The sequence below is a fragment of the Venturia canescens genome, chromosome 9 (genome assembly GCF_019457755.1).
Source record: "Venturia canescens isolate UGA chromosome 9, ASM1945775v1, whole genome shotgun sequence".
Lineage (NCBI taxonomy): Eukaryota > Metazoa > Arthropoda > Insecta > Hymenoptera > Ichneumonidae > Venturia > Venturia canescens.
In genome coordinates this window covers 7,835,144-7,862,385 of record NC_057429.1, presented here as the reverse complement: position 1 = coordinate 7,862,385, position 27,242 = coordinate 7,835,144, and the positions used below count along the sequence as shown (strand labels likewise).

Genomic DNA, 27,242 nt, shown 5'->3' with positions numbered 1-27,242 from the left:
CGGTTGTTCTGGTGTTGGTAACCTTTTACCTGTTACCTAAGGCATCTGCTCGTCAGATTGCTGATTACCTTTTACCTACAATGCCAGAGCACTGGTCGTCGATTACCTATGACACCCGCGAAATTGCGATGCGATTACATGTTACCTTAATTACCTGACGAATTCGAATAAGACGCATACGGAATACCACGTTACTGTTCGATGAATAGGGACCCTGCGATTTTAGCGAACTATAAATTTTCTCTCCTTTCCAACTCTTATTTTATAAAGAATCCAATCTCGCGATTATTTATCTTTTCCTGTACTTTTGTTTATTTAGCGAACTTGTGAATAAATTGTTAATCTTTTCTGAATCTTCTGTCTTTGTCGAATATTTGCTTTGCGTTGCGAATTGCTACTTTTCCCGCAAGGATGCCCCCCTCTACCTTTTAGCATCTCAGATAAGCTGAGTAGTCGGACCGTCGTTGGTCCATCGTTTCCCTCGTGCACTCTAGCCTATATTTTGCGTTGTGTTTCCATCCCCAGAGTGAACGAAAATCAAGTCGAATAATTCGGCGGTACTTTGTACCTGGCGCCCAGTTCATTCTCGCAGCCGGAGAGTCGAACGAGGAGAGGCGAATGAGCCGAAAAGGTATAGATCGTACCCTCGCGGGGAAAATCGTATTACAGCGGAAATATTGAAAAATAAGCCTGTGACAGAGCTTGCCCCAGAACGTCTTAGAAAAAAAAAACAATTCGCGGTGTTCACTATATCTTGGTCGGAAATGATCTGAAATCAAAAACCATTAAAATTTAGTCAAAGTAACATGAAATTTTCTTCTCAACGCTTAGTTAAAATTTTTTTTTACATTAAGGGGGTTTCCCACCCCTAAAATCGCGGAATTTTTCGTGGAAAATTACCGTTTACACTTTAGATGGCCACCGAAAATTTTTAAATGAAAAAAAAAATAATCAGAGAACATTGGGGGGAAAATCTGAGAATACTTTGACTAAATTTTAATGGTTTTTGATATCAGATAATTTCCAACCGAGATATAGTGAACACTGCGAATTTTTTTTTTTTTCTAAGACGTTCTGGCGCAAGCTCTGTCATCGACTTGTTTTTCAATATTTCCGCATGAAAAAATTACAGAATATGATTAAAAGTATACTTAATAATGTGCAAACGGTTTGAATAAATTTGCTCAATCTATACGTTAAAAAAAATAAAAAAAAAGTATTTTTTTTATGCTGAAACCCTTATACCCCCCCCCCCTTAACACTCCAAAAATTATCTTCTGATTATAATATTTTTTTGCACACGTAATGGAATTATCGATCGCATTTCGTTATTAAATGTGAAACTTGGGTGCGTCAGGTAGTCAGTAGGCGAATAATAAACATGTGATTTACGAAAATTCATCTTTTCGAACAATCTTAGAATAACAAGCGGAACAACGAAAGAAATCTACAATCCTTCGGTCAAATTCAATATTTGTTTCGATAGTCACTCACACTAGCGTTGACGGATTTGCTGAGAATTCGCGATTGGCTCACGTCAGGATTTTCCGATCGATAACTGAAGGCACAACTCAGCATACCAGCCATTTGAATATCAGATTGACTCGCATAATGCTGAATTCTTGAAAAAAATAAAATAATTTATAATTTTAAAACGTAGACTTATTTTATGGCGAATGGAGCATTTGTAAACTGAATTCTTTACAGAGATCCGAATCGAAGTCTCACAATGAGTTTCGGGCAAGTTTTCTCTTCTCATTTATCGATAACAATTCGAATTGAAGGATCCACTTTCTCTCTACACTATGAAGTAGGAGATTTCCTACATAAAAAGTGTTGACAGCACATTTCTATTTACAGTAGTGAAAGTGTAAAAAGGTTCAAATGAGAAGTCTTAAGCAAATGTGTATTTTTTTAACCCGCTTTCACGAGTAAACTACTTAACATAGAAAAGAGACGTCAGAGACTATTTTGTTTCAAATTCTGTGCTTTACAATGCCAGTCCTGAGATATTTTTTCTCAATCTTCAATTGTTTATACGAAATTTTATCATATTTTAAAGCATGAGTTGAAATGATTTTCCTTTAATGACATGTCATCCATTATTTTTGTTCAGGATGATCTTTCTTTCTGATGATCATTCATAAATATCTGTAATTCATGCTGGATAATAAAGAAAATGAAAGTATAATAACTCATTATTCTTACAAGGAGTGAATCAAATTTTGACCAAAAGGATGCAAAGGCCAAGGAGCATCCATATCTGGTACTTGACAAATTTGATTAGCATTTGACAGTGGCTGAGAAATAACAAGTGCTGCTAAACACCAGGCTTGCACTAAATCCGGCCGCTCTAAAGTTGCAGCAATATTTGCGTTGTACTGACACATTGCCGGAATATCGGTAATGTTGATTCTAAAACAGAAAAAGGAAACTATAACAAGAAAACGAATAAGGGACAATGTTCGTAAAAAAACATAATTTTGAAAATCTTCGTATCACACAGTTTAAAATATCATTTGAAATTTTCATTAACCAAATTCAAAATGTGACAAAAAACGATAAAATTATATTCTTCGTAAAATCTTACACGTATTTTTCAGCTAGTTCCGTACTGACGAAAAACAGTGATGAGGCATCGTAAATCATTACCATGGAATAATGATTTTTGTAGCATGGTCTGTTTTGGGAACGATTCGATCCATGAGGGAGTTTGCGCGTTCCTTTCTGAATGACAAAAATGAATGATCTCATAATTAGTAATAGTGACTTTTCTATGTCAGATGTAGTCAATCGAATACTTCTATGCTTATTGTTTTCAATATTAAGTTTCATCAATCAGTCGTTCGAATAAATTTTTTTTCAGTACTTCTATGCTTATTGTTTTCAATATTAGGTTTCAGCAATCAGTCGTTCGAATAAAGTTTTTTTCAGTTGCATTGACTCGAACTTGTTCTAAAACGATCCAAGCGACATTACAATCACGTTCAATTCGTTGCTGTTTAACTATATTATTGTTTCAATTTCTTTAAAGATTTGATGAGATTCTCCGATTGTTTTTTCTTCCATCACGTCAAGGTTCGTTTCAGAACCGTACGTCTTTTCCTGATTTTTATTTTTGTTCGCATATACTCAAGGTTTATTGTATTTTCTCAAATTTTGGAAGAGTCGGGCCATTAGTACGTGTTTCTTGCTTCGCAAGAGTTGAATATTACCGAGGGATAAAATTGTTATGATGAAATGTAGTATAAAATATTATTGAAAAAACATGCGGACTTGCCCTGTCTTGAAAATAGAAAGAACTGATGGATAATGCATCAGCCGACTGACCGTACGAGTTTGGATACATGCTCATGAAGGGTGAAGGCACCCCATTAACCAAACCCGCTCCTAGAGCCGATAAGGCTCTTGGTGTCGCTCCTTCTGGCTTCATCGAAGATTTTCTGGGATAAGACGAACGACCAAAACATACGAGGATACCTAAACATTCATATTTATGCTTCAATATATCGAATATTCGTATACTACGACAACGTTCTCAGTCAATACAGTCCAGTCACCTTAGCATAAGTTCTATTCAAGAGACCTAGAGGTTAGCCAATTTTTTTATAAGTTGTTTGGACCTACAGGAATATAGCCCTGAATTTTCGAACAAATCCGACTTGCACTTTCGCAATAAAAAATTATTGAAAAAAAAATCGATTTTTTTGAGTTGGTGCTCAGGGAACGCATCTGATCGAAAAACTTAACACATGAAAGTTGTTCGGCATAACGTCCTCTATAAAAAAGGTCTTATACAAAAATGCGCTATCATTGTTAATTAAGCAGTTAATTGCAAATAACGACAAAAAATCACAACTTTGTTTTTGCTACTACAATCGTTTGTTTGTAGAGTTATCGGTTTGAAATTCATATAAGATATAAGGAATTCAATGCCCAAGAGAATGGTGCAAGATTTATTAACCTATGAGATATAGTTTAGCAACAATTTGCGATCTTCGAAAAAACTTTGACATTCCATCGAATTTGGCGATGAAGGCCTACGGCGTAGAAAAAATCGAGGAGCTTCGTGTCACCGTGCACAAACTTTTTGGAAAAAATAAATCGTTTTTGTTGATAATAAATAGTGTATTTTGACGTTTTAAAAATTTTGCTTATAAATAAATAGCAATTCTGGACAAAATTATAAAGATATTCGGAAAAATCTTGCACCATTGGATGCGTTTTTGAAAAACGAACAATTTAAAAAAAAAGTCGCAATATCTCTATTTTTATATTTTTGCAAATATCTGTTGTTGATATTGAGATTTTTGCAAAAATCAAATTCGATAGCCTTCCGTATGGTTCCAGCTATGAGATTCGATAAAATACTGACCTTCAACAGGGATTTTGTCATCACGGTTATACGTGTAATCTACTCGACGCCGCACGGCCGAGAGTGCGGCGGTGGGGGTACCCCCTCGCGCTCCACAGCCCCGCTCGAGTGACTTAGTTAACAAATTTTATAATTCCCCTTAGATCGGTCGTAGAACGATGTGTTTTTTTTTTTCATTTTGCGTGATTTTTTCTCGCAAACACGATGGTACCGTTAAAAGTCATGTTCGTCTCATAAGAGAGCCGCCACGATCGATTTTAAAAATTCCACATATAACCATGCTTTAAATTCTATTTACCGTTAATAGGATAGGGTATCATGAATAAATATTTTCTTCTTTGAAGACTGCCATTCCAAGCTGAATTTGAGCATAATGGGAGTGCTTTTCCTTCAACGTAATGTTTTCATTTTCAAGAACCAGCCCTTTTTTAAATTCAAATTGTATGGCTTCCATCACAGTCTTTGACTTGCCTTTAAAAGGACACTTAATCACTACCAGTTTCGTAGGGATGTTTTGTTAAAAAATTATTCCGTCAGGTGAATAAGCGAGCCAAGGATTTTGACTCGATATAACTAGACCGACTTCAATAATTAATAAATTGAAGGCTGTCTTGAATACCATCAAGGCCTCACTGTCTGTTTTTCTTCCATACTCGGTGTAAATGCTTTTGAAATTTTTCGGATTAAAATACTGCTCGCATTTTTTTTCCCAGTCCGCATTAGTCCTTCTAGAAAATGTGAACAATCCGTAGCATCTGGAGCCTGTAATACGATATCGTCGCTGCTTTTGCCGTTCGGAATATGATTCCTTAGTTGTTTGACATATCACTTTGAAATCGTCCTTCAATCTTCGAATCGTTTCTTTGCAACAGCTTTGTTCAATTGGAACAGAAACATTCTTGATGGCCTCCATGAAATCACTACTTTGATGCATAAACAGGGTTTTAACTGCTTCGTCCACAGTGTCACAGATACTTGTATCCCTTACGTTGTTCCGTACTGAGTTGAATATCACAGGATTATGTCTTCCAGACCTACGGCATCAAAAGGGAATCAGAAATATTATCAATAATTTGAGCGGAAATTGAATACAGGAATAAAAAATATCAACATGAGATTAAATAATATTGAGAGTGCATCGAAAAATAAAAATATCAAATTGGATTGGCAGAATAGTAAGTTACACATGCTTCGAAAAAGCAGAATTTGGTAAATTTTGCAAGATTACAGATCTTATTGCCATTTCCACATCTTCACCTAAATGGTGGTTGTATTGCATGGATTTAAAACATTCGTGATCTTCCAAAGGCTGGGCCACATAATTTTGAAGCGTGTCTTTGTATTTTTGCTTCCACTGACATTTGATGTCAGTACAAGAAAGTAATTTCATTTCTGGAAAAAGCAATAACAAAAAAACTTGGAAGGAAATCATTTGATTTTTAGTAAATTTTGAGGTTATGAACGTACCTGGAACAGAACAGCAGTGTAGCCATAATATGTTTGCACTTTTCATCCTGTCCAGCTTTACACGAACACGTAATCGATTTAACTTCAGCATTTTTTCCCAAAATTCCGTGTATTTCATGAGGAGATCCACGCACATTCGACGTTTGAATACACGATGCCGATATTTCAAAAACGTCAACATGCTCCTTTACAATGCCGCAACTTAGCAAATGTTTCACAGCCACTAATCGTTCACCTTCTCGAAAGTTTCGATGATTGGGAGTTGAACCGGACCATCGGCAAATATCGCTTATTGCTAACACTACCATTTATCTGTTCTAAATATTTTAAGTAATGCTAATTTATACGATAATCCTATACTACCCACGTACTTAACTAAGCGATTGCACCCCCGTCTGCGCCATATTGAATTTAGGCCACGCCTCCATGTCAGATCCCAATAGGCCCATTAATATGTTGCCGATATATGAGAAGGTACTCGAACTTGTAGTCGAATTCTTGGACCTACCTGGAAAAAGGTACTCAAATTCCGAACGGTCATCCGATCGTAAAGCAGGTCTGGACGTGCGAATATTTCGCGACATTTTTCGGGGAACTGCACTCTTAACCAAAGTAGAAATAATATCGTTGAGAATTTTCTATGTCGAAATCATTATTCTTTTCGAAACAGTGTCGAAGAAAATATTTATTCATGATACCCTATCCCATTAACGGTAAACAGAATTTAAAGCATGGTTATATGTGGAATTTTTAAAATCGATCGTGGCGGCTCTCTTATGAGACGAACATGACTTTTAACGGTACCATCGTGTTTGCGAGAAAAAATCACGCAAAATGAAAAAAAAAAACACATCGTTCTACGACCATTCTAAGGGAAATTATAAAATTTGTTAACTAAGTCACTCGAGCGGGGCTGCGGAGCGCGAGGGGGTACCCCCACCGCCGCACTCTCGGCCGCGCGGCGTCGAGTAGATTACACGTATAACCGTGATGACAAAATCCCTGTTGAAGGTCAGTATTTTATCGAATCTCATATCTCATAGCTGGAACCATACGGAAGGCTATCGAATTTGATTTTTGCAAAAATCTCAATATCAACAACAGATATTTGCAAAAATATAAAAATATTCATATTTTGGTCTGTAATAGAGATATTGCGACTTTTTTTTTAAATTGTTCGTTTTCAAAAACGCATCCAATGGTGCAAGATTTTTCCGAATATCTTTATAATTTTGTCCAGAATTGCTATTTGTTTATAAGCAAAATTTTTAAAACGTCAAAAAACACTATTTATTATCAACAAAAACGATTTATTTTTTCCAAAAAGTTTGTGCACGGTGACACGAAGCTCCTCGATTTTTTCTACGCTGTAGGCCTTCATCGCCAAATTCGATGGAATGTCAAAGTTTTTTCGAAGATCGCAAATTGTTGCTAAACTATATCTCATAGGTTAATAAATCTTGCACCATTCTCTTGGGCATTGAATTCCCTATATCTTATATGAATTTCAAACCGATAACTCTACAAACAAACGATATAGTAGCAAAAACAAAGTTGTGATTTTTTGTCGTTATTTGCAATGAACTGCTTAATTAACAATGATAGCGCATTTTTGTATAAGACCTTTTTTATAGAGGACATTATGCCGAACAACTTTCATGTGTTAAGTTTTTCAATCAGATGCGTTCCCTGAGCACTAACTCAAAAAAATCGATTTTTTTTCAATAATTTTTTATTGCGAAAGTGCAAGTCGGATTTGTTCGAAAATTCAGGGCTATATTCCTGTAGGTCCAAACAACCTATAAAAAATTGGCTAACCTTTAAGTCTCTTGAATAGAACTTCGTAAAATATGGCCTAAGGTGATTAGTACGTCAATTCTCAATTTTTTCGTGATCTAATATCGTTATATATCGTTTTCAATGGACTCACTGAAAACATAGAACGTGAATATTAGAAGATTTTATGTTTTTTCTTTACTACAATACGTACCGACGCAGCTAAACTTTACTCCAGAAGTTCTAGGAAATGGTATGTAAGTATCCTGGTAGTTCGTGTATATGTTTGTTGAGTTCAAAAAATCTTCGTTCCTCTGTAAATGGTAACCCAAACGAAGAGGTTCCGATTCATCTTTTACACATGTCTAGAAAGAAACACAGGACATATTTATGCTCATTAATTTTTTCGTTCGACTTATTTTCACATCTCATTTTGGCTCACTTTAAATTTGGATTCTTAGCGAAAAAAAATTTCAATATAAAATTTTGATGTCAGCAATCTCGAATAAAATTCCACTGAATCTGAGGCAAGGTTGGAAAATTTATAATAAACAAATAATGCGTCATTCATTACTTTTTGGATTAGTAATGTAAATAAAATCCATTACTCATTACATTGAATTTTGTAATGAAAAAAACGATACAATATTCATCGTGTTTATCTTTGAAATGAAAAAAAATCCACCACTCATTACTTTGAATGTAATGTAAAAATTTTCTATCACTCATAACATTTAATTTTGTAGTGCAATGTATTTCTATCACTCATTGCAATCTTTTTTCGAAGTAGGGATAATCGTATTTATCGTCAGTTAATCTGAGCTGATACCAGTTTAAGCTTGGGTCCAAATAATCTAATGGTAGTAACCATAAGATACTCGGATACTGGTTGGGGTACCGAATTCTTGGGTCAAACTGACCCAAAATGACTCAGTGGCAGCAACAGTGTTACTCGACTATGGGGATGAATGCAGGTGTAACGCAGATGCCCCGAGTCAAAAGGCCCAATGGTAGTTAGTAATGACGTGGTATGCGGCCACCAGTGCATGTAACGCAGTTTGCGCCGGGTCAAAGACCCAGTCGTAGTAACGACGTGTTACTCGGCCACCAGTGCGTGTAACAGTTTGCCCCAGTTCAAAAAGACCTTTTGGTAGAAACGAAGTTTTACTCTCCCACCACTGCGTGTAATGCAGTTTTCTCCGGGTCAAAAAGTCCCTATGGTAGTAACGACGTGTCACTCAGCTACCAGGCGGTGCAACGCTGTTTGCACCAAGTCCAAATAATCGACAGAATAATAACTGTGCCCTCTTTACGGCTCTACAAAAAAACAACGCTGCTCCAAACAGCCTTACTCTCAAATTTGCAAAATCAATACATTGCAATATGTCTCCTCTTTTGTCATTAATAAAAATTCCCTTAGGTAAGGAAAAAAGGTTGGGATAAGTATATTGACCGCTTGTTTCCTGACCATATCACGAAAAATTCCATAAAAAAAATTATCAAACCAAGTGAAAATAATTTCAACAGAAAAATTCGAAAAAAATTTTACAAATTTTGGAAAATAAGCATTACATTAAAAAAAATACAAATCTGTGATTCTTTTGTAAAGTGACAAAAATTCAAATAAAACATGATAAATAGAAAACCGCAATGTTGCGCTTGAAAGCGTTTTGAAACACCATGCCCTATTCTTCTTATCTTGATCTAACAACTAAATCAATTTGAAAAAAAATCCATCTAACAAGGAACATCACTTTGGTGTCCCCCTCCGATTTTCTTGAAACTGCTGTATGTGAAAGAGCATTCGAAAGTAAGAGACACGTATTTTTTTTTATCGGCGGAAAAACGGTTTTAAGGGGTGAAACCACCCTTGAAAGTAAGGCATGTCAGGGGGTGATTTTGCAGTTTCACCAACAAGCACTCAACTGATTTTGATAAAACCAAAACCAAAATGTTCCTTATCTGAAGTGATGAAAAGTTCACCCTGTACACGAAAAAAAAAAAACAGGGGGTTAACCACCCTTACATTCTTATATTTCTCACGCCACAATGAAAAGGAACGAATATGATGGAATGAAACGGGTTCTATTTTCATGAAAACATGAAAATAAAGTTCACGTGTTTTTGCATTTTTGCAAAATAGCAGTCTTAAGGGGGTAAACTACTCCTTTTTTGAATTTTCGTACTGTATGTGGCTTATTTCTGTTTTACATGTTTTTGCTGATTCGAAATATTATAATAATTTCGAATCAAGATTTTCTGAGGTATCGAAGTCAATACAAGACTCTGAAAGGGTGAATCTTCCCCACTCGATTTTCCTCTTTATTCGCTATTTCAAAATTTCTCCCTGCATTTCGTGCAATTTGGTTGTTCTGCATCGAAATTACGAATTTAATAATTTTAGGAACATATAAAACTCGTTTTGACCTGGATGGTGGCGGTTGGGGGGGGGGGGGGGGGGGGGAGTTCCCACAACTACTTTTTCGGTGATCATAGAAAGCTTGTAAACTGCACGTAAATGAATAGGTACCATGCTACAGATAAAAATGTCTCTATAAAACACTTTCTTAACTTTGGCGGAAAAATAGAGGCGTAGACATATGACCCCGGTGTTTGTGCTAGATAAAAATGTTATCAAGTAGTTATGATCACCTGATACTTTTGGCATTCTCACACACCGAATGACATTAGTCATTCCGAATATTCTTGAGTCATGCATCAGATAAAAACGTTATCAGGCATCGTGAGATTAATAAATATTTTTTTCTTCCGATACTTATTTTCGAAGGCGGTAACCATTAGCATTGTACTAGTGCATATTTGAGTGAGCTGCAAATCGTGCGTGCTTTTTCTGTGCTTTTGGTGTATTGCGCCTACTACTTTTACCAGCATGAGAGTCAACCCAATCAACGTTATCAAATTGTTACTGGCTACATTTGAGGCTATGAACATTGCACAAACTCCTGTTAATAATGCAGAAATAGAGATGAAGGAGAATTTCGAAAAAATTTTAATCGATTCTATGCAAGATTACAACGGGATTGAGATGACACAGGAAGAAACTCTTGATTTTCAAGAACCATTTAAAGAGTTCGAAGCAATTGCTGTTGAAGATATCATATGGTAAAAGGATGATGATGTCGATTCCGACGCTTGTTCTAGTGACGATGAGCTGAGCTATGATTATAAAAAAAAAGCTGTTGAATATTGGAGATCTGGTAAAAAAAAGAATTACAGTGTTGAAACCGTCAAACAAAAATACAAATCTGTAAAATCCATACGGCAGTTACGACGCTGGGCACAACAATTGAACAAGGGTGGCACATATAAAGAAAAACTAGCTCGAATTTCTGAATACACATTACGGAATATGAAAACTGCTGTAGACGCTGGTGTCATTGTTCATGATATTGACCTTCGAAAGTGGGCTCTACAGGCACAGAAAGAAATAGGCCATGAAGATATACGATTCAAAGCCTCTCATAACTGGCTATGGAAATTTAAGAAATCGCATCGCATTGTTTCCAGAAAAATTAATAAATTTATAACGAGAAAAATTGTGGAGGAAGCGCTTCTGCAAACAAATGCGGACAAATTTGTTCAAGATGTTAAATTACTAATAGAAAAGTATGGGTCAAGCAATGTATATAATTCGGATCAAAGCGGTTTTCAACTGGAAATCCATTCAGCACGAACTTTAGCGATGGAAGGATCGAAAAAAGTTGAATGTGTTGTACAATCAGTGTCTTCAACGACCCATAGCTATACGATTCAGCCAACAATAAATGCCAACGGGAAACTACTTTTTCCACTATTCATAGTATTAAAGGAGGCAAAAGGTGAATTTGGACCAAGAGTAACGAACGAATTGTTTAAGCCAGATAACGTCATAGTAACAGCATCGAAATCTGGGAAACTTACTTCCGGTGCATATTATCGTTAAGGGTGCATCAACTTTTTCCAAAATATAGTTACAAATATATAATTTGTTATATGTTTACAGATCATTTTAAAATTTGGATGGAAAAAGTTTTTTTTCCGAATGTTGGAAGTGACAACGTATTACTGATTGATTCCTGGAGTGGACACTGCCCCAAAGTTGTACGTGAAGCCACCCCTCATGATAAAATAATCATCACAATGATTATCCCAAAAGGTACAACTGGAAAAATTCAACCGCTTGATGTATTTGGATTTAGGATATGGAAAAATTTTGTACGACATTTTTCAGATAGTGTTCTATTAGTGGATGCTGATATAAATTTACATTTGAGGAATAATATAATCAAACTGCAATCTTTGGCCCACAATCAATTGTCATCTCCACGCTATATCAATCTTTTCAAATATTCATGGTTTAAAAGTAATTATATAACGGAAAAACCGGAATATTTCGAAAATCCTGTTGATTTTGGGTTCGGTCAATCAAAAACACACTGTGAAATACCTGGTTACAATAATATAGTGATTATAAAATGTGCATGGTGCAAAAAATCTTTGTGTTTGAAACATTTTTTTGATGAATATCATTATTGTACAACGTATGAGCCATAATTGCTGGAAATCATAGGTTTTATTATATTTTATTTCGATATATGTACTTATCTAATAAAATCCGATTGTATACTATGAGACGGTTAATGAATTGTTAATGTGTATTGAAGTTTGATTTAAAAAAATGTTAGTTAGTAAACAAGATCAACACCATGGAACTTATTCAGACTTCAAAGTTGAATCATAGTAAATATCAAATGGCTACCCTCCTCCTTCCCTTGCCCCGCCAAAATTGAGGTCAATACGATTATTATACGTTCCTAAAATTATTAAATTCGTAATTTCGATGCAGAGCAACCAAATAGCACGAAATGCAGGGAGAAATTTTGAAATAGCGAATAAAGAGGAAAATCGAGTGGGGAAGATTCACCCTTTCAGAGTCTTGTATTGACTTCGATACCTCAGAAAATCTTGATTCGAAATTATTATAATATTTCGAATCAGCAAAAACATGTAAAACAGAAATAAGCCACATACAGTACGAAAATTCAAAAAAGGAGTAGTTTACCCCCTTAAGACTGCTATTTTGCAAAAATGCAAAAACACGTGAACTTTATTTTCATGTTTTCATGAAAATAGAACCCGTTTCATTCCATCATATTCGTTCCTTTTCATTGTGGCGTGAGAAATATAAGAATGTAAGGGTGGTTAACCCCCTGTTTTTTTTTTTTTCGTGTACAGGGTGAACTTTTCATCACTTCAGATAAGGAACATTTTGGTTTTGGTTTTATCAAAATCAGTTGAGTGCTTGTTGGTGAAACTGCAAAATCACCCCCTGACATGCCTTACTTTCAAGGGTGGTTTCACCCCTTAAAACCGTTTTTCCGCCGATAAAAAAAAATACGTATCTCTTACTTTCGAATGCTCTTTCACATACAGCAGTTTCAAGAAAATCGGAGGGGGACACCAAAGTGATGTTCCTTGTAAGTTACTTACAGGTTTAAAATTTATGATATCAATAGGAGGACAAGTAATTTATAAGTAGCTCCAAATTTCAACATTATGAAATTGTTCTAAGAAGCTTTTAAATAAAAAAAAAAATCACATGAAAGCTGAAGTCATTTGTTACTCTATGGTGGCACAGACTTATAAGAAAATCAATACTTTTCAGGCTTTCAGGATCTTCTGGTATTATTCACAATATTCGACGTCGATTGGATCGATACAAATTATGTTTAAAAATAAGTTAAAAGTACTTGTTCTCCGATTGATATCATAAATTTTAGTGCTGCACGTAACTCAAGTGGTAACTTTTTTCAATTTATTAGAAAATACTTGGCCTCGAATTGATATCATTAATTTTAATGCTGTAAGTAACTTAGATGAAATTTTTTTTAAATTGATTTAGTTATTAGAATAAGATAAGAAAAATGCATCGTTTTTCAAAAAGTTTTCAAGTGCGATATTTTGGTGTTTTATTTCTCAAGTTTTATTTGAATTTTTTTCACTATACAAAAGAATTACAGATTTGTATTTTTTTTCATGTAATGTTTTTTTTTCAAAATTTGTGAAATTTTTTTCCAATTGTTCTGTTAAAATTATTTACAGTTGACTTCATAATTTGTTTTATGGAATTTTTATTACATTTTTCATGATATGATCAGGAAACACGGAAGCATCAATGTACTTGTCCTAACCTTTTTTTCCTTAAGGGAATTTTGGCGGTTTTATATGACTATTAGGGTTGTATATGACAGGGGGGGGGGGGGGGACCTCAGGGGCCGTGCGTTGTCCCAGCGCGGTTCGTGGAGTCGCGACTACGAGGGACCTGTAGTAAAATGGGACAGACACAAATGGACATGCACAATAAAAACAGTGACATACCTCAAGTGGTAACCCCTTCTCATGGGAAATCCACCACGGGTTTCGATCGGGTGAAAGCCCCGGTGGCCACGGGCAGCGGCACGGATTTTGAGGGCCGCAACTTGTGCACGGTGACGATGAGGACGACACGGACTAACAATACGGACAAGACGTTACTAAACCTACCGAGACGGAACAGGACGGACAGTGTCTCCAGCGGAAGCAGCGTGGCGAGCTACGCTTCCGCCGTTGACAACACAATACAGACGACGAAACGAACAGCAACAACAACGGGCGACAAACATGACTTGATGGAACTGCTGCGGCTCATCCACGAGACTGCAAAGAAAATGGCCGAAGCATCTAACGTACAAAAAAATATGAACATGACGGTAAAGACAGGAATCAAGACGATCCTGGAGACCGTTGACATCGCGCTGCATACGCAGATGGAAGCAGCCACAAGGGGCCGTCTTGTAGGCAGTGACAAGACGTCGACGGGCAACACGAACGGCAAAGAGACGCCACACGGACGAAACGAAAACGATCGCCGACTGGAACCACGCCGGAGTCCTCTCAAAAGAGGCCACCGACAACGGAACCGGCCGAGGACTGGCAGACAGTTACACGGAAGGACAGAAACAAAACAAAAAAGAAAATAGACGCGACAACCTGAGCTGACGGGAGCGGTCCGGCCCCCCCGACAAAGGGGAACGGCTGTTCTCGTCAGACCGGGAACGGACATGACGTACTCGGACATAGTACGGAAGATACGGTCGACGGTGGATCCGAAGAAGAGCCACGTGCAGGTGACGATTCTGAGGAAGACCAAAAACGGTTTGTGCCTGCTGAAGCTACAGGCGGACGCAGGCAAACCGGACAAACGCGACGAATTTGAGCAACAGATACAGGACGCCATAGGGAAAGCGGGCAGCGTCAGGGCTTTGACCTCCAAGGTTCAATTGGAGATCATGGACCTGGACTGCGTTGCGACTCCGGATGACGTGACGGACGCTCTTAGGCAAGATACGGGACGAGACGTGGACTTTCAAGTACACATTTTCGGTCCGAACCGTGCCGAGCAGTACATGGCGGTCTGCGAACTTGATTCGCGGGAAGCCGATGCGCTGCTTTGGCGAGGCAGGATCGGAATAGGCTGGGTGCATTGCCGCGTTCGGAAACGACTGACGGTGACGAAATTCTACAGGTTCCTTGGCTTCGGCCACGTAAAGGCCGATTGCAAGGACGTGGACACGACGAAATACTGCCGCAAGTGCGGCGCATCCGGACACCACGCAATGGACTGTAAGAACAAACCGGTCTGTCCACTGTGCTCCGAGGCGGGGCACAAGGACGTAGCGCACCTCGCCGGCACTGGAAGGTGCGCCATATTTCGGGCCGCGCTGGAGGAGTGCAGGAGGCAGGCCGGAAGACGGACAGAATAGTTCAGGGGAACCTGAACCGAAGTAGGACCGCAGACATGCTCCTACCACAGATAGCCGACGAACATGATGCGGACATCCTGATCCTGTGTAAACCATACAGGAGAAGGACGACCCAGACGTACATCACGAACGCGACAGAGACTACCGCTATCTGGGTAAGGGGTGCCGCCCAATCGCGAGTCTCTGACCGTGGCGTAGGGACGATTTCGTCTGGCGCTGTCACTCACGTCAGCGTCTACCTGATGCCCAACTGCACTGCGGCGGAATTCGAAAGGAAGGTGGCACTCCTAGAAGACGGAATTAGGGACCTGCCCGGGGATGTCATCGTTGTGGGGGATCTCAACGCGAGGGCAACCGAGTGGGAAATGACAGAAACGAACAGACGCGGACGACTGCTACTGGAAATGGCCGCAAGGCTGGACCTGGTAGTGATAAACACGGGAAACACGCCGACGTACAGACGACCAGGGTTCGGAGACTCCATCCCTGACGTGACGATGACGTCGGACAGAATCCTGCCGTAACTGAGGCGGTGGCGGGTGGTCGAGGACTACACAGCCAGCGACCACCAGTACATCGTCTTCGAAGTGGCGGGACGGACAGAAACGAGACGCACGAAACCCCACCGACCCCCGCGGTGGAACCTCGACAAACTCGACGGACGAAAATTTTCTGAGGAGCTGATGGCAGCGTCAGCTCCTGTGACGAAAATTCCCCCTGAGCTGACTGGCCGACAAAGGGCAGAGGGTCTAACAGACGAGACGGCCAAACTTATAGACGGCTTGTGCAACAGCACAATGCCGAAACGACGACAGACACAAAAAAGACGACCACAATACTGGTGGACGGACGAGATAGCCGAATTGCGCAGGATATACCTGGCAAATTGGCGACGAGTAACGAAGGCTGGGGGCGGACCCGAAAAGGAAAACCTCCAGGCCATTTACAAAACAGCATGGAAGACGCTGACGAAAGCAATACGAGACAGCAAGACGCGATGCTGGAGGAAGCTCTGCGAGGAGGTGAACGAGGATCCCTGGGGAACCGGTTACAAGATTGTGACCGGCAAACTAGGGCCCCGAGTTCCACCGGAACTCAAAGACGCCGAAACAGCAGGACGGATTGTTGACGGATTGTTTCCGACGCACCCAATTCGGACGAACGTGACGGACGACGTTGACGTGCCGGCGCCCCCCCCCCCCCCCGTCTTTGCCGCTGAGGAGCTCACCAGAGCAACGAAGGCGATGAAGACTGGCAAGGCGCCGGGACCAGACGTAGTACCGGCCGAGATCCTCCGGCTCGTGGCTCGCCTACGACCGGAGATACTTCTCGACCTGTACAACACGTGCTTGACGACAGGGACGTTCAGCGATCGGTGGAAAAAGGCAAGGCTCGTCCTTATCTCAAAAGGTAAGGGCGACCCTAAAACGCCCTCAGCCTACCGACCGTTGAGTTTACTTGACACGACAGGTAAACTCTTTGAGCAGTTACTGAGACCGAGATTGACGGACGCGGTGCAGGTCGGAGGGGGTCCTTCGGACCTGCACTTCGGTTTCAGGAGGGGCCGATCGACGATTGGAGCAATCCAAAAGGTGGTTGACTCTTTCCTGGAACTGGACAGACACTGCCACGCAGCCCGACCTGTCGTGCTGCTGGCGACAATAGACATCAGGAATGCTTTCAACTCGGCCAGGTGGGTGGATATCTTGGAGGCGCTCAGAAGCAACTTCGGGATCCCATCATACTTGGCTCGGGTTGTGGAGGATTACCTGAAAAACAGACGAATAACGTACGAAACGATCGAAGGACAGGTAACAAGACAGGTCACCGCTGGGGTTGCTCAGGGGTCGATACTGGGACCTGACTTCTGGAATGGTTTATACGATAGCCTGCTTCGGATTGGGATGCCGCTCGAAGTGACCCTCGTCGCCTACGCTGATGACGTAGCGGCGGTAATCACAGAGCGATCTCCCGAGCTGGCGCAGCTAACGTTGAACCAGACCATGAGACGAGTTGGACGTTGGATGACAGACCACGGACTGCAACTCGCAACAGAAAAGACGGAAGTGACGTTTCTTACGAAAAGACGCATACAGACCATACTTCCCATGAGGGTGGGGACGTACGAGACGGAGACCAAGGGGAAGTCCTTGGTCTCAAAGGTTACCTTGGGGTAACCCTTGATACGAAGATGACTTTCTGGCCTCACATACAGAAGACGGCCCAGAGGGCGGCAGAGAGGGTAGCATCCTTGAGCTGCCTGATGGCAAACACGACGGGACCGAGACCGGGGAAACGGCGACTGCTTATGGCAACAGCCCACTCGATCCTCCTATACGGCGCGGAAATATGGGCAGACACCCTGAAGACGAAGAAGTACTGTAAGACGATGACTATGGTACAGAGACAGGGAGCGCTGCGAATCGCTTGCTCCTACCGAACAGTCTCTGCACAAGCTGTTCTCGTGGTGGCGTGCGTGATTCCCGCGGATCTCCTTGCCTTTGAGCGCAAGAGGATCTACGGGAGCAGCGCAGACATAGGACGGACGAACGCGACGGTAGCCGAGCGCGAAAGGACGATCGATGAATGGCAAGGACGGTGGACAAACGGACACGATGGTAAGTGGACGAGACAACTTATACGGGACCTGAGGCCGTGGCTCGGAAGGAAGTTTGGCGACGTAAATTTCTACGTTACCCAGCTTCTGACGGGTCACGGTTACTTCCGACGGTACCTCCATAGATGAACAGAGTACGGACACCGGACTGTAAGTACTGTGGACACGAACGAGACGACGCGGAACACACGTTTTTCGTGTGTGTCCGCTGGACAGGACTCAGACGAGAACTGGAGACAACGGTTGGCAGCATCTCCCCCGATAACATCGTCGAGGTGATGCTGTACGATCCGGAATGGTGGCGCTTAGTCACCACCTTCACGGAAACGATATTGAGACGGAAGAACGCGGACGGCTGCTTGACAGATGACTGAGCAGACGGAGTGACGCGACGTTACGAGAACGGTGGGACAGAACGGACGAACGAACACAGGCAGAACCCCCAGTCAGAAACAGGGTTGTAAATAATGCATTAAAAAGATAATTGAATTAATGTTTGAATTAATTTTTTTTTTTAATTTGTAATCCCGAAGATTTATATTAAAAATAATTTTCAAATTTCTAATCCCTAATACCGGATTAAAAAATTAATAATTTATTATCAATCCCAAATATCGGATTAAAAAATGGAAAAAGAATTTTAATCTCAAGTTCGGAATTGAAAATTTTTTCACCTCAAATACTGGAATGAAAACTAATTTTTCAATTTTCCATTCTAAATATTTGTGTTATCAAAGTATTTTTAATTCTTAGTGTAACAATAATAATAAGAATAATCGAATATTATTAACTGAAATAATAATGTAAATATTAAATATTAAATGAAATAAGTTAAATTTAATTACCGAATTAATAGTTAAAATAAATTCGAGAGCTATTTTTATTATTACTGATGTCATTATTATTATTATTATTTATTGCGTTTGAATTTTAAAGTATCTCGCGCTTGCGTATTTGATGTTCTACCATTTGGAACTAGAGAATTAGAGCTCACATAGCGCCATCTTTAATACTCAAAGATAGGCCCCTGGCACTCGAGCTTTTCCTCATCTCTCTTAACTTAAGTGTCTACGCCGCTAGAGGCGCTGGGAGTCATGTAGTCCTCCGTTACTCGCACAGCTCGTAAACAAACCCAGCAATCTTGCCGGAGAAATTACTAGATCGAGTATCGTTCTAGAAATTAATAAATATTTTGTGATAAAAAAATTACGTGAATACGATCAAAATGTAAGTATATTCACATTAGGGTGGCCCTTAATATGGGTAAAAAAAAAATTGATCGCGCCGCCCCTCAAAACGGTTCCAAATGATAAAAAAAAAATCTACGCAAAGCCGTAGCTATGTCCGGTAAGAGGAAGACGTGCCTGTAAGCATGAACTTCGTTTTAAATATCAATTTTTCTTCACGATTTAGTAATTTTTAAAAATGTTGTATTTCAGTGAAAAATGGTCGTATCGAGGTCTAAAAAAACGCATTTTGAAGCTTCAAGTTTCTAATTTCAAGATCTTATGACGAAAAAAATGCAGAGCTACATGTTGTGCGCAATTTTGAGAAAAAGTGCGAGAAAAAAACAGCAAATTTTTATGCTTTTTTATCAATTCCATAAGCGTAGATTTATTTTTTTCAACTAAGCCATGGTATGGACCGGATAGCTGGTTTATTAGGCTTCAATTTGCTTTTTTTAAAACTTGGGTAGGACCATTTTTTGCTGAGATTCCGTTGCGATCTTGAGGTGAAATTTTCCTTTCATCCTTGTCGTGAATTTAAAAAAATAGGAAAAAATGTATTTTATGGTTTTTCAGAAAGTCAATAGCCAAATTTCAAATAATCATGAAATGACTGATGTTGAGTATGCCATTTACAGCTGAATATACCCCCGAAAACCCTGCCGAAGTTACATTTCGATCTAACCAATAGTTTCTTCGTGGCAACCGATCAAACATTAATCAAATTTGAGGGTCACGTTTTTTACGTTAAACGAGTCATGATCATGACAAAAATGAAAAATGAAAAATTTCCAAGTTTTTTCTACATTTTTCCCATAAATAAGGTTGAAATATACAAAAAAAAAATTCCGAAAGTTTTTGATTAATATTGATTGTTTTTCTTAAGGCTTCCAACATTGAGAGCTTCTGAAAAACCATAAATTACCTTTTTTTTCCTATTTTTTAAAATTCACGACAAGGATGGAATAAAAAATGGATCTTCAAGATTGCAACGGAACCTTGTAGGACATTATTCCAATTTTCAGAACTGCCCTTGAATTTCCTGTGCGACCATTGGTTGCTGAGATATCGTCGATCAAAGACAAAAGAGTTTTTCATTCAAAGTTCAACATCTCAGCAAAAAATGGTCCTACCCAAGTTTTAAAAAAAGCAAATTGAAGCCTAATAAACCAGCTATCCGGTCCATACCATGGCTTAGTTGAAAAAAATAAATCTACGCTTATGGAATTGATAAAAAAGCATAAAAATTTGCTGTTTTTTTCTCGCACTTTTTCTCAAAATTGCGCACAACATGTAGCTCTGCATTTTTTTCGTCATAAGATCTTGAAAATAGAAACCTGAAGCTTCAAAATGCATTTTTTTAGACCTCTATACGACCATTTTTCACTGAAATACAACATTTTAAAAAATTACTAAATCATGCAGAAAAATTGATATTTAAATCCAGGTTCATGCTTACAGGCACGTCTTCCTCTTACCGGACATAGCTACGGCTTTGCGTAGATTTTTTTTTTATCATTTGGAACCGTTTTGGGGGGCGGCGCGATCAATTTTTTTTTTCACCCATATTAAGGGCCACCCTAATTCACATATATACTGACGTTTTATGATGTCAGTTTTGATTCAAGATTTGGATCTTTAATTGAAAATTTGTTGGTTATAGGTCTCAGGAAACACCGGTCAAGAAACGTAGGTTAAGTTCTACTGGCGAATCTTTTGATGCTGACAATGATAAAGTTGAACGCCAACTTAGTGAGCTTTCGCTAGAGTCCCCAAGTAATAAAAAACATATTAAATCTCTTTACGTCTTTATATAAATTGTTACAGGTAACAATGTTGTCTAGTCCGACCATAATAATGATATTTTTAATGAAAGTGAAAGTGATAGTCAATCTAAAGTTGAGACTGAAAATGAGACTGAAGGAACAGACAATGAGACCGAGTTGGATCAAAACCAACAGGAATTTCATAATAAAATAGACAATTCACCTCTTTTAAGTGGAACTTTTTTCACAGTTGATGTGACTCAATCAACTGATAAAAATCTTATTGCTGAATGTAACTTTTGTCTTCCGAAAAAAATAATTAGAGGCTCGATACGGACAACTTCGAATTATACTTCTCATTTGAAGGTAAAAAAAAGTAACTTTTATCTTACAATACTATTTTCAATTTTCATTTAATAATTATGTCTAAAGATTATTGAAAGTTTTTAAAGAAAATGTTTCTGAAAAATATCTGTGATTATAACTCTTAAAAAATTGAATCATTTTATTTTTGAATCGCCTAATAGACTTGAGCATTTTTAAGCTAATTTTTTGAGTGAATTGAAGTGAATCAAATAACGATCACAGCAACAAATCACAGCAAAAAATCAGATTATTTGCAAAAAATTTTACCATTTTTCGTGAATGGTGTTATATTGAAAAATTATTTTATTTTTAAATAAGCCCTCAGGTTTTTGTTTTTATTAAAATGTATCAATTATTTATTTAAAGAAAACATTTTAAAGAGTATAAAAAGTATTTGGAGCATAAAAAGGAATTCGATAAAACTAAAAAAAAAGTTTTAATCGACAGAAGTCGCTGGTCATGTGTATTCGACCAAGAAATATTTGAGAAAAACGTTACAACTTATGTCTTGAAATCACTACTACCATTTAGTTCAGTTGAAGATCCACATTTTCGCAAAATTTTTGATGGTACGTAAAACTTACATAATTATATCTAGAGTATGATTTTTTTGTATTTTCACAATTTTCATTCTTTATCGGATCAAAACCTAATTTGAATAGTAATCAACGATGACGTTTGTTATTTAACAATATTAAATATGTTAATATTTAAAATGCTTATTGTTACTGAAAAATTTAAAATTTCTGTTTACAACTTACTTTTTGTATTGATTAATTATCATTTCATTATTTTTAGATCTCCAAATAAAGAAGCAGGGTAGCACCATACATCACATGACTCGACATATATTAGAAAAGCGTGTTAATGAAATTTACAATCAAACCATTAACGACATTCGCAAGGATTTACTCTGTGTAACTCAAAAAAATGGCTATGTTTGTACTACGGCAGATGTTTGGACAGGAGGCTCACGCCGTTTTTTGGGTGTTACAGCTCATTGGGTAATAATTTAATCAATTAATATTACCTATTATTCATAATTTTTACCTCAAAACATTTTTCATCGGAATTTATTTTTATTTTTAATGAAAATTAAATTTTGAAAATATATTATTTTTGAATAGCTTGATTCAGACACACTGGAGAGAACATCTGCTGCGTTAGCTTGTCGACGTTTTTCGGGTACACACTCGTTTGATGCGATTGCATCTCTTTTATCGAGTATCCACTCATCATTTGGACTAAGACCCGATATAATTCAAGCAACAGTGACAGACAATGGAAGTAATTTTGTAAAAGCGTTTAGAGAATTAGGAATTCGGGGTTTATTCATTTCTCAAGATTGTGAACCAGGTATGAAAAATATATTAAAATATTATAAATATACTTTTTAGCTAAAATTCAGTTCCATCCAAATACTGAGATCTTTTTTGTAATCAATTATTAATTAAGATACACAAATTTCCTAATTTTAAATTTTCTCTTTGTTTCAAAAATCAAAAAAATTGTACTGATAACTGACAAACAAATCTATTTATGCATGAGCAAAAATTTCAATAATCTGATATTTGCATTCTATTATTTTTGTATCAAATAAACGTAAAAGATATTAATGCTATATACTAATTGATTGTGCTTTAACATGTTAAAAACAAAAATTTCAACAGAAGTATCGTCCATGAAGTGAGAATATTTGCAGTTAACTAAATGTCTCATTATGTGAAAACAATAAAATGTTCAATTATATTGTACGTATATTATATATATATATATGGCATTATTTTTATTTAATAGATCAACCTTCTGACGATTGGAGTGACACCGATAATGAAGTTGCTGAAACGAGTGAAGAATTTAGTGAAGCATGTGAAAAACTTTTGCCGACTCTTTACAGATGTGCGAGTCACACATTAAATTTAATAGCGTCAACGGACATTATTAAGGCTATCAATACCGACTCAGACCTAAAAAAAAAAAAACATGAAAGTGTTTTAAAAAAATGTAAGAATTTGTGGAAATTACTACGTTCTGCGAAAAAGAGAGAAACTCTGAAGTCTATCCTGGGTGTTTCCATTCAAAAGCCCGTCATAACTCGATGGAATTCGACTTACGATTGCTTCAAGCAATTGATTAAGCTTAAAGAAAAACTAATGAGTGATGATTTGAAAACACTTATGCGACCATTTCGTTCATCTGACTTCACTTATTTACAAGAATTCATTGAATGTTCAACTCCTCTAGCAGAGGCTATTGATAGCTTACAAGCAGAAAAGTGCTATTATGCTATTCTTCTACCAACGTTAGTTTCAGTCAAGAAACGTATTAATACACTTTTGATTCGTCCAGATATAGTGTACTGTAAACCGATTTTAAATCAAATTATAAGTAGTATTGAAAAACGATTCGTCACGTTGTTTGATGTTAGTGAACATAATATTGATGCAATAATTGCTGCAATTTCACATCCAGCTTTTAGAGGCCGCTGGCTTTCATCTTTTTCAAGAGAAGATCAGAAGGTTATACATACTCGATTTATCGAAGCTGTTTCAAAAGAAGCCTTAACTGAGTCGTCAAGTGCTCGTATTAAAGAAAATCGAGACTTTGATTTTGGATCCCTGGATGATACCATTGATGAGTTTCGGCCTTTATTGTCACAGGGGGAATTAACCGCAGAAGTGACAAGATATTTGAAAAACTCGGACTGTCAACTTAGCATCTTAGAAAGATTTCCAGAAATTAAAAAAACATTCCTAAGATACAACACGCCTTTACCATTGTTACGTCCAGAGAGGACGAACAATGAGTAAAGAGCAATTCGAGTATTAGAAGAGAAGTCACGCTGCCACCAACTCGCAGAGAAGCTGCAGGATTTCCTTGAAATATTTTTTCGGGTTCAGAAACGAATAATTTTCTAGCAAAGCAACTTATAATCTGGTACGCTTATTTGGTCCCATACGGGCCCCGGGAAAGATTGACGGGATCGCTCGAAGGTTCAAAATGAAATAACACTACGCAAATTGGAACATAAAAAGGGTTTTTAATGAATAGATTTTATATCTGGAACGAGGAATCAATTTCGAGTTACAATAATTACAATGATTTTGAATACTTGAAACTTACATTACCGACGGAAACAATCCTTCCGCCGTCGCTCCTTCTCATACTCACTCACACTTGAACAAAAGATTTATTAAGAATAAACACTAAAGGAACGTCCGTGAGGCAAGGGGCTGTGTGTTGCTCACTTCGCGTTAGTTAACGGAAAACAGGCTTATGATTCTCTGTGCGGTTCACCAATCTTTCAGGATTTACTACTCCGCCGCGAGCTTGCTGAATTACGGAGTTATCCGCGTGGACGACCGAGAGTCACTTAAGAGCAAACGGAACTGTTTCATGGAAATCCTCGCCACGGCGACGATAGCTCGAAAGCGATCGTCGTGACGGGGATTTTCAGTGTCTCAGCGTTTCGTCCGTCCACTCGGACACGGCCCTCGGAGCTCGCGATCAGGCGATGCTGATCGCGCGAATTCCGAAGACATCCGGCCCGCGGCGACACGAGGCACCGCACAGAGGTCACCCAAGGATGCTCCGTTGCCAAGTCGCGAGTTGTCGGAGGAGGCCGTCGTCACGACCCGCGTATTAACATGGCACGTGGGACTTCTTCTGCCTCTGTCGAAAGACTTTTCAGTAATGCGACAATGCTAAACTTGCCAAAATACAATAAATTAAATGATCAGCATTTTGAGCAAAGAATACTTGCTAAAGCTAATTTAAAAAAATAATTAATTAAATTAAATTTGAAGCGTTTTTAGATACCTGTTATCTGAGTGAAATAAAAGTTTATCTTTAATAAAACTTCATCATAGTTCAAAACTTTTTGTCTCATTTTCTTTCAATTATTAAAAATTCTAGCTTTTCAGTTAGAAATAGATCTCACTTTTTTAATCCCTTTTTATTTCAGCTTTCGATTTGAATAATAATTTTTTTTATTTTTTTACTCCAATTTCGTTTTTTGAATTAAAACATATTTTATCACTTTTTAATTCTAATTTTGGGATTAAAAATTAAGTTCTTAATTTTTAATTCAAATTTTTTTAATTTGAAAATTCGCAACCCTGGTCAGAAGTAATATCAACATAGTCCCTGGCTGGGGGGAAGGACAACAAGGAGGTGGCGGTTTTAGTGGGTAGGCCTGTTTTTTTGGGAGTCCCACATACCCATGTAGTCCGTAAGACTACACGGAATCCGTAAAAAGGATTTCCGCAACTCTTTGGTAAAAAAAAAAAAGCTGTAACAAGAGTGTCAAATTCTAAATTATGACGCGTTTATAGTCGAGTTCTCGGTGATTTCGCATAAATAGTATATTATGGTTTATCCAATGTCTTATTTCAACAAATTATTATTCCAATGTCGTTATTTTTGTTAGGTTAGTAATGAGGTTGTTTTTACGTAATAGAGAATCACTTTTTTTTATAACGACGATGAAGTTTGCACGTTGAAATCCAACGAAATGAATGAATAAAAGATTTGTAATTAAGCCATTTTTTACTTTATGTTTCATTGGTGTAGGTTGAAAAAACAAATTTCTAATTCGGTAGGGAACAAAATTTGAAATCTACTGGAATTATTTGAGTTTTTTTTTAGATCATTTCGTTGGACTCCAATGTTGCAAACTTTAGCGTCATTTTTTACAGATACGCGATCTAAAATAACTATTCTTTTCGATGTTGATTCTTTCGAGTGCAACACTCAAATTCAGTGGGTTTTAATTTATACTTTTTCTAAAAATCAGCCGGAAATAGGTCAGTACGAATATGAACCAACTGAAAGCTCATTTGAAGGAAAAAAATTTCATAAGTATCACTGTTAACAATTCGAGACTACTTCAAAAACGCATGAAAATTGTGAGCAGGTTACTCATGGGGCTGTCTCTCGTATACAGATTTTTTTTAAGGTTCCATATAGACTCCGATCCCACTTTTTACTTCAATTTTCATTTTCTAAAAATATCGAAATAAAGAAATTGAATTAAGGAAAGAATAGCGAAGTAAAAAAAAACCCAATGGGCTGAAGTGTTTCTTTAATATATGATTTTTTTCAATTTACCGTCCATTTGCATCAATAATTGCAGAATTATATTTTTCTGATGCGAATAAGTAATAAGAGCATGCTTTTTTCATAAGAATCAGCATAAAAGTAATGAATTGGGTTTTAGGCGATATACAAGAAAGTCAAGTCTCTTGGTCTACACCAGGTGATCCGTACTGATGAGGAAGCGAAAACTTTTTTTAAGAAAGTTTTGGCCCTAGCATATTTGCCAGCTCATTTGGTCGGAACCAAGTTCGAGGCTCTTAAAAATAATTACCAACGAATCAACAACATTATAGAGTCCTATCACAGCAGATTGCAGCATTGGATGGACACTCGCCCTAGACCGTGGGATTTCGTCTGTAAGTATTATCTGTAGTCAAACGCAATGATTCGCCACTCGTATTTACAATAACTGAACTGAATAATATTAATATTGATCTTTTTTTACGCCTAAGGCAAGCTGCTAAAGCTGCAATCGGACGTGAATAAGACGTCTGAAAAATAATGGACAAATCGGCAGACATGAGAGATATTGTACCAGATTCAAACAAAAGCAGTTATTGAAAGGTAAGCTTCCATCGAAGCATTCCTACTTTCAAATACATAATATCGACGTCAATTTTAGATAAAATACTTGGTATTCGATGTAATATTCTTTATAATTATATAATTCAATACATTATAGTGGCATTAGTAAAGTTATTTACATTTTGTTTAGCGTGGCGTGAACTGCATATGCTGCAAATTACTGCC

General features: G+C 37.9%; 1 protein-coding gene across 7 annotated transcripts in view; it reads right to left on the bottom strand.

Moving 5' to 3' along the window:
• The window catches only part of Wdr59 (WD repeat domain 59), a 210,555-nt gene that overhangs the window by 84,835 nt on the left and 98,478 nt on the right, over positions 1-27,242 (bottom strand). For all 7 annotated transcript variants that reach the window (XR_006262124.1, XR_006262126.1, XR_006262125.1 and 4 more), the window contains exons 12-16: positions 7,833-7,983; positions 3,281-3,480; positions 2,591-2,727; positions 2,209-2,415; positions 1,495-1,621 (exon numbers count right to left, since the gene is read on the bottom strand). Coding sequence is in view for 4 of the 7 variants with exons in the window: in XM_043429564.1 (XP_043285499.1) it covers positions 1,495-1,621; positions 2,209-2,415; positions 2,591-2,727; positions 3,281-3,480; positions 7,833-7,983 (822 nt within the window). In the remaining 3 variants the exon portion in view is untranslated. The remainder of the gene's footprint in view (positions 1-1,494; positions 1,622-2,208; positions 2,416-2,590; positions 2,728-3,280; positions 3,481-7,832; positions 7,984-27,242) is intronic.